Source organism: Citrus clementina, unplaced genomic scaffold, assembly GCF_000493195.1.
Source record: "Citrus clementina cultivar Clemenules unplaced genomic scaffold, Citrus_clementina_v1.0 scaffold_9, whole genome shotgun sequence".
Lineage (NCBI taxonomy): Eukaryota > Viridiplantae > Streptophyta > Magnoliopsida > Sapindales > Rutaceae > Citrus > Citrus x clementina.
In genome coordinates, this window is record NW_006261964.1 from 27,363,356 (window position 1) to 27,370,433 (window position 7,078).

The 7,078-nt window shown below is 45.1% G+C and overlaps 1 protein-coding gene across 1 annotated transcript; it reads right to left on the reverse strand.

Annotated features, from left to right (window-relative positions):
- Nucleotides 1–930: 930 nt before the first annotated feature.
- Nucleotides 931–2,277, reverse strand: LOC112100133. The gene is made up of 3 exons (XM_024188474.1): nucleotides 1,861–2,277; nucleotides 1,624–1,743; nucleotides 931–1,494 (listed from the first exon to the last, which is right to left on the reverse strand). Exons 1-3 carry the CDS (start codon nucleotides 2,275–2,277, stop codon nucleotides 931–933), a joined length of 1,101 nt encoding a protein of 366 aa, XP_024044242.1.
- Nucleotides 2,278–7,078: the final 4,801 nt, after the last annotated feature.

Below are 7,078 nucleotides of genomic sequence, written 5' to 3' on the forward strand. Positions count from 1 at the left end.
GCTTGGCTTCTGGTCTCGCCATAAAACAGGCTTTGAGACTTGGTGGACTTTTGCATGCCTTCGAAATGTTTATAACGCTTGGGATTCTGCTCGCCTTCGCTTGGTCAAGCAGATCCTGGCACGCTTGGCTTCTACTCTCGCCATAAAACAGGCTTTGAGACTTGGTGAGCCTTTGCATGCCTTAGAAATGTTTATAACGCTTGGGATTCCGCTTGCCTCCGCTTGGTCGAGCAGATCCTGGTACGCTTGGCTTCTAGTCTCGCCATAAAACAGGCTTTGAGACTTGGTGAGCCTTTGCATGCCTTCGAAATGTTTATAACGCTTGGGATTTTGCTCGCCTTCGCTTGGTCGAGAAGATCCTGGCACGCTTGGCTTCTGGTCTGGCCATAAAACAGGCTTTGAGACTTGGTGAGCCTTTGTATGCCTTCGAAATATTTATAACGCTTAGAATTCTGCTCGCCTTCGCTTGGTCGAGCAGATCCTGGCACGCTTGGCTTTTGGTCTCACCATAAAACAGGCTTTGAGACTTGGTGAGCATTTGCATGCCTTCGAAACTTTTTCAATGCTTGGGATTCTACTCGCCTTCGCTTGGTGGAGCAGATCCTGGTACGCTTGGCTTCTGTTCTCGCCATAAACAGGCTTTGAGACTTGGTGAGCCTTTACATGCCTTGGAAATGTTTATAACGCTTAGGATTCTGCTCGCCTTCTCTTGGTGGAGCAGATCCTGGCACGCTTAGCTTCTGGTCTCGCCATAAACAGGCTTTGAGACTTGGTGAGCCTTTGCATGCCTTAGAAATTTTTGTAGCATCACACTAACTGAAATTCCTCACGGTTTCATTGATTACTGAATTCGGCTTACACGAGGTTGATTCAACATAAAACGAATAACAACAAAAGCGAACAAAAATAACTTTAAATCAGGAACGAGTCTTACTGGAAATATTTCCTAAGGTGTGCCGCGTTCCAGGGGCGTTTCACCTCGTGGCCATCCGCACGAGCAAGCTTGTAGGCTCCGGGTCCAGCTACCTGCTTGACCCTGTATGGCCCCTCCCAGTTTGGTCCAAGTATTCCTTGGGTCGAGTCTTTCGTGTTCTGATTCACCCTCCTTAATACCCAGTCTCTGACCTTGAATTGCCATACATTCACCTTCTGGTTATAATACCAGGCAAACCTCTGCTGGTATACGGCTGATCGCTTCGATGCTTGCTCCTTCTTCTCGGTTAGCAAATCCAGATTCAAGCACATCTGGTCTTTGTTCTCTTGCCCATCGAAGTGATCTGTCCGGTGCGTGGTGGTCCCTATCTCGATCGGTACAACCGCTTTATGTCCGAAGGCCAAGGCGAATGGAGTTCCGCCAGTTGCTGTCTTGTGGGTTGTCCTGTGTGCCCATAATACACCTGATAGCTCATCAACCCATGCACCATTTTTTGCACCAAGCCTGGTTTTCAAGAGCCTCTTGATTATTTTATTGGCTGCTTCTACTTGTTCGTTAGACTAAGGGTGAGCAAGCGAGCAGTACTTCAACTATATCCCAAGGTTTTGACAGAAATCTCTGAAGTTATGGTTATCAAACTGCCTGCCATTATCTGTTATCAAGGCATAAGGGATCCCGTACCGACAGACCAGGTTTCTCCATACGAAGTCAGTTGTCTTTTTCTCAGTGATCCTGCTGAGGGCTTCTACCTCTATCCACTTAGTGAAATAGTCTATTGCCACTATTGCATGTGTTGCTGCTCCTCGTCCCTTTGGCAACAGCCCGATCAGATCAATTCCCCACTGAGCAAATGGCTATGGAGTGGCCATAGAAGTGAGCTTCTCTGGTGGTTGGGTAGAGAAATTTACAAAACTCTGGCAACTTACACAGCTCCTGGTCTTCTCCTGTGCATCCTGGTGCATTGTCAGCCAGAAATATCCCTGCCTTAGAATCTTGTGGGCAAGGGATCTCACACCAAAATGGTTCCCACAAACTCCTTTATGCACTTCCCTCGGCACGTAATCAGTGTCGTCCTCGTCTAAACACCGAAGGAACGGTATGGTATATCCTCTCCGATATAATACCCCATCAATCATTGTGTACCTCGACGCTTGGGCTCTGGTCTTCCGAGCTTGTAACTTGTCTGGTGGCAGTACTCCATCCCGGATGTACGAGATTATCGGGTCCATCCACGAGCATTTCTGTTCTATCTGCAGCACCTCTAGATTCTGCTCGATGCCAGGGCTGGATTTCACCTCCAAAGGGACTGACTTAGGCAATTTTGGATCAGCTACCGCTGCCATCCTGGCCAGAATGTCTGCTCGACTATTCTCCTCCCTTGGAATTTATATCACCTCAACCGCTTCAAACTTCCCAATCATCTGCTTTACTTTCTTCAAGTACTGTTCCATTTTCCCATCTCTAGGCTGAAATCTTTCACTGACATGATTTGCAACTAGTTGGGAATCAGTTCAAATTTTCACCCTATCTGCTTTCACTGCCTTAGCCAATTCCAAACCTGCTATCAGGGCTTCATATTCTGCCTGGTTATTTGTGGCTGTGAACTCCAACTTTATAGCATAAGAGATCTCCTCCCCTTCTGGGTCTTCCAAGACAATCCCTGCTCCTCTGATGATCCATCCACAGACACCTGCCATACTCAATCTTGGCTGTTTACTCTAGCAGCATCCAGCTGGTCGAAACCTACTTCGGACTCCGCGAATTCTGCTACGAAATCGGCCATTGCCTGGGCCTTTATTGCTGCTCGGGGTTTAAAGCTTATGTCGAACTCACTCAACTCTATAGCCCATTTTACGAGCCGACCAGGAGCATCCGGTTTGTGTAGAGTCTACCGTAATGGTTAGTTTGTTACTACCAAGACGGGGAATGCTTGAAAGTATGGCCTCAGCTTCCGAGCAGCAACCACAAGGGCGAGTGCCCATTTCTCCAACGGTGGGTATCTGGTCTCGGCATCGAGCAAGTCCTTGCTGGTGTAGTATATCGGATACTGAACCCCTTCTTCCTCTCTCACTAGAACAGAACTTGTGGCATGGTCCGATACCGCCACATACAGGAACAACACGTCCCTATCCCGCGGTGTGGATAACAGAGGTGCTTGCTGCAAATATTGCTTCAAATTCTAGAAGGCTTCTTCGCATTCTGGGGTCCATTCTGTTTTCTTTCCTCTCTTTATTACTTGAAAGAATGGCTGACACTTATCAGTTGCCTTGGATATGAATCGGCTCAGTGCTGCCAACCTCCCCATAAGGCTCTGTGTCTCCTTCAGGTTACGAGGAGACCTCATCTGCACGATCGCCTGAATCTTCTCGGGATTCGCCTCGATCCCCCTATGACTCACCATGAACCCGAGGAATTTGCCCGACTCGACCCCAAAAGCACACTTCTCCGGGTTGAGCTTCATCTTATACTTCCTCAAAAGTCCAAATGTCTCCTCGAGGTGCTCGACATGTTCCTTCGGGATTTTTGACTTGGTTATCATGTCGTCTATATACACCTCAATTGTTCTCCCAATCAGTGGCTTAAAGATTTTGTTTACCAGCCTCTGGTACGTGGCCCCCGCATTTTTAAGACCGAACGACATTACCCTGTAATAGAACAAACCCTGGTTAGTAATAAATGCCGTGCTCTCCTCATCCTGCTCGAACATGGGGATTTGGTTGTATCCCGAAAATGCGTTCATGAAGCTGAGCAGGCCATGTCCGGCTGTTGAGTCTACAAGCTGGTCGATCTTGGGTAAGGGAAAGCTGTCTTTCGGGCACGCCTTATTGAGATCCGTGAAATCTACACACATCATCCATTTGCCATTAGCTTTTTTCACTAATACCACGTTTGATATCCATTCAGGGTAGTTAACTTCCCGAATGAACCCAGCTTTCAAAAGCTTCTCCACCTCGCCATTTATAGCCTCATACCTCTCCTGGTTGAAGCACTTCCTTTTCTGCCTAACTGCCCAAGCACCTTTCTTTATTGCCAGCTTATGACATGCGACCTCAGGGTCGATTCCTGGCATGTCTTCATGCGTCCAAGCGAACACATCTGCATGAGCTCGTAGGCACTGTACCAACTCCTGCTTCTGCTCTTCTTTTAGCCTCGACCCAATTCGGATTATTTTTCCCGAATCATCTTGTCCCAGGCTTACTGTCTCCAGCTCCTCTACAGGTTTCTGTCTACCCTTCTTGGCTCCCACTCGGGTATCAAGAGATGTGATCTGCATTGCTTCCCTTGCTGTAGTGGAATAACAGCTTCGGGCGATTCTTTGGTCTCCTCGTACCATTCCAACTAACCCATTCACCCGGTACTTGAGAGTTAGATAATGGTTGGAAAGCACCGCTTTGCTCATCCTCAGAAATGGACGACCTAGAATCATCTGGTAATGACCATCTTCATCGGCCACCACAAAATCCAGTATTATAGTCCTTTCTGTCGGGGAGCTACCAATTGTGATGGGCAGCTCGACTACGCCCAGAGGGACCAGCTTTCCTCCTCCAAATCCCTTCAAGGAGGTATTGGTGTGCTCCAACCTCAAGTCTGCTATTCCCATCTCCTCCAGAGTTGATTTAAACAAGACATCAACCGAGTGCTCTGTGTCAACTAGTATCCGGTCAAACTTCTTGCCAGCAGCGGTGGCCTTGATGACTAAGGCATCCTCATGTGGATATAAAATCCCTTTTTCATCCTCATTTATCCACATGATTGGCACTTACCTGACTCTTGCTCGTTTAGCTGCTGGGGTGTAAAAGAATACCTCTTTACTAGTCATGGCATATCTAGCATAGTTCTTCCTCGATCTGTTGGAATCTCCGGCCAACGTTGGCCCCCCAGCAATCACTCTTACTATAGGCTGCTCGTGGATCAAGTTCTTGTTACTCTGCTTCCCTTCACATGTCGAGGCCACCATCGGAAAAGTCCCATCTATAAACTCGTCCAAGTATCGATTTCTCACCAAATCTTCTACCTGGGTCTTGAGATCTCTGCATTCTGTTGTGGTATGGCCATGAGTGCCATGGAACTTGCAATAGCGTCCCCTATCCCTCTTGCTGAGTAGCTTTGTTATTAGGGCATGGAGGTACAGTAATCCCCGGTCCTTTATGGCCTCGTACACCTCGTCCAGGGGCATCTTCAAGGAAGTATACCACCCATAGTCCTGATTCTGGTCGATCATGTGCACTGCCCTTTCCCTGTTTGTGCCGTTCTGAGTTGGAGGAGGTGGCAGTGCTTCTGGTCTGCTCCCTCTACTACCATAGGGGTGTGGATGAGGATGACCATATGCCGAATCATGCCTTCTCCAAGTCTCCCAAGCTGGTGAGCGAGGAGGTTGTGCCCTGCTGCGCTGATACTGTGGCGGCCTCTGATGACGCTGGTAAGCGGTTACCCGACCTCCTGTACCACTACCTGAGGCATGGTGTGAAATACTAACTAGGCAACCCAAGAGGGGGGTGAATTGGAATTTTAAAAATTAAGCTAAGCAAACCACACAACAATTTAATCTATTGCCTTAATCAAATTGAAAACAATAAATTCAATCATGCACAATATTAAAAGAGTAAGGGAAGAGAAAACAAACACAATGATTTTTACGTGGTTCGGCAAACCCCGCCTACGTCCACGCCTCCAAGCTCACCGGGCTTGAGGATTTCACTAAGCTAGCCTCCCAAGGCTTCAAACGTTTACAATTGACTTTCAAGGTGTCAATGGACATTTACAACAAGTGATTATCCCCAATCTCTTAACCCAAATTTATCCCAACACTTACAATCTTTTAACTTGATTTTACAAAGAGGATTACAAATGAATCTCTCTCTCACACAATGTGTTTGATCACAAATGAAAGCTCAATGTGTGAATGAATGAGATGAATACAAGGATTTAAAGCTCAATGAAAGTTGTATTCTCAATATTTTGCTCAATGATGATCGTTGGAAAAGCTTCTTGTTTGAATTGGATTGAGCATATTTATAGTTGGAGTTGAAAAACTAGCCGTTATAGACTGTCTGCTCGAAAATAGTTCGCCGTTAACCATTAACGGTTAACCGTTTAGGCCGGTCAAAGTTACCGTTGGGCCAATTTTCAAATAAACGGTTTACCATTTAGGATTACCCTTTCGCCGTTAAATTCCAGAGACCCGCAAAATAAATTTGATTTAACCGTTCTTACTAAACGGTTCAAGGCTAGCAATCTGGAAATAATCAGTTAACCGTTTTCAGTAAACGGTTCATCGTTATTTTCCAGAATCATCATTTTAACAATACTTTGCAGAACATGCTTTCTGGAAATTATCGGTTAGCCGTTTTAAATAAACGGTTAACCGTTTGCTACAGTGATTCCTACAGTGAAATTATTTTCTAAATTTACAGTTTGACCCCAAACTTTATAAAACTATATTATGGCGCAAAACGTTATGAAAGTTTACAAATAGGTCCAATTTCAGAATTTCTAAATAATGCTTTGTTAATCTCAAAACTTTCTGAAATTATGATATAGCCCAAAATGCTATGACACTTTTCAAATAAGTCCTTCTCCAAAATTGGTGTGACAATCAAAGTGCCATAGCTCTAGCTCACAACCCGATTTATCATGCTAAAACTAAGCATGTCCCGGTTTAGGGACAAAGTAACAGCTAAGCAAATTACAATTCAGTTCATTCCCAGTGAAGATCAGAATGCAGATGTTCTTACCAAGGCTTTAACCTTCAGTCAGTTTCATCACCTAAGAAGCAAGCTGAATGTCCAACTAGGTCAGTTTAGCTTGAGGGGGGATGTTACAGAGTATGATAACATGGTATAGATGAGAGCATATGATTAAATGGAGCAGCTGGCAATGCTTACGTGTGTTAGTTAGTTATCCAGCTCAGCAGCAAAGCAAACGAACTGTATTGCATGCATATGAAATCTAACAAACTATCAAGCTACGAGACTCTTCTTATCATTGACTATAAATACAAAGCTATAATCATTAGTTATTGATATAATAAAGATGATCATTTTCAGATCTGATTTTTATGATTTTCTTTCATTTTCTTATTAGTTTCTCTTAAACCAAACATTGTATTCAAACTCTTTCAGATCTTCAAATACATAATTAATG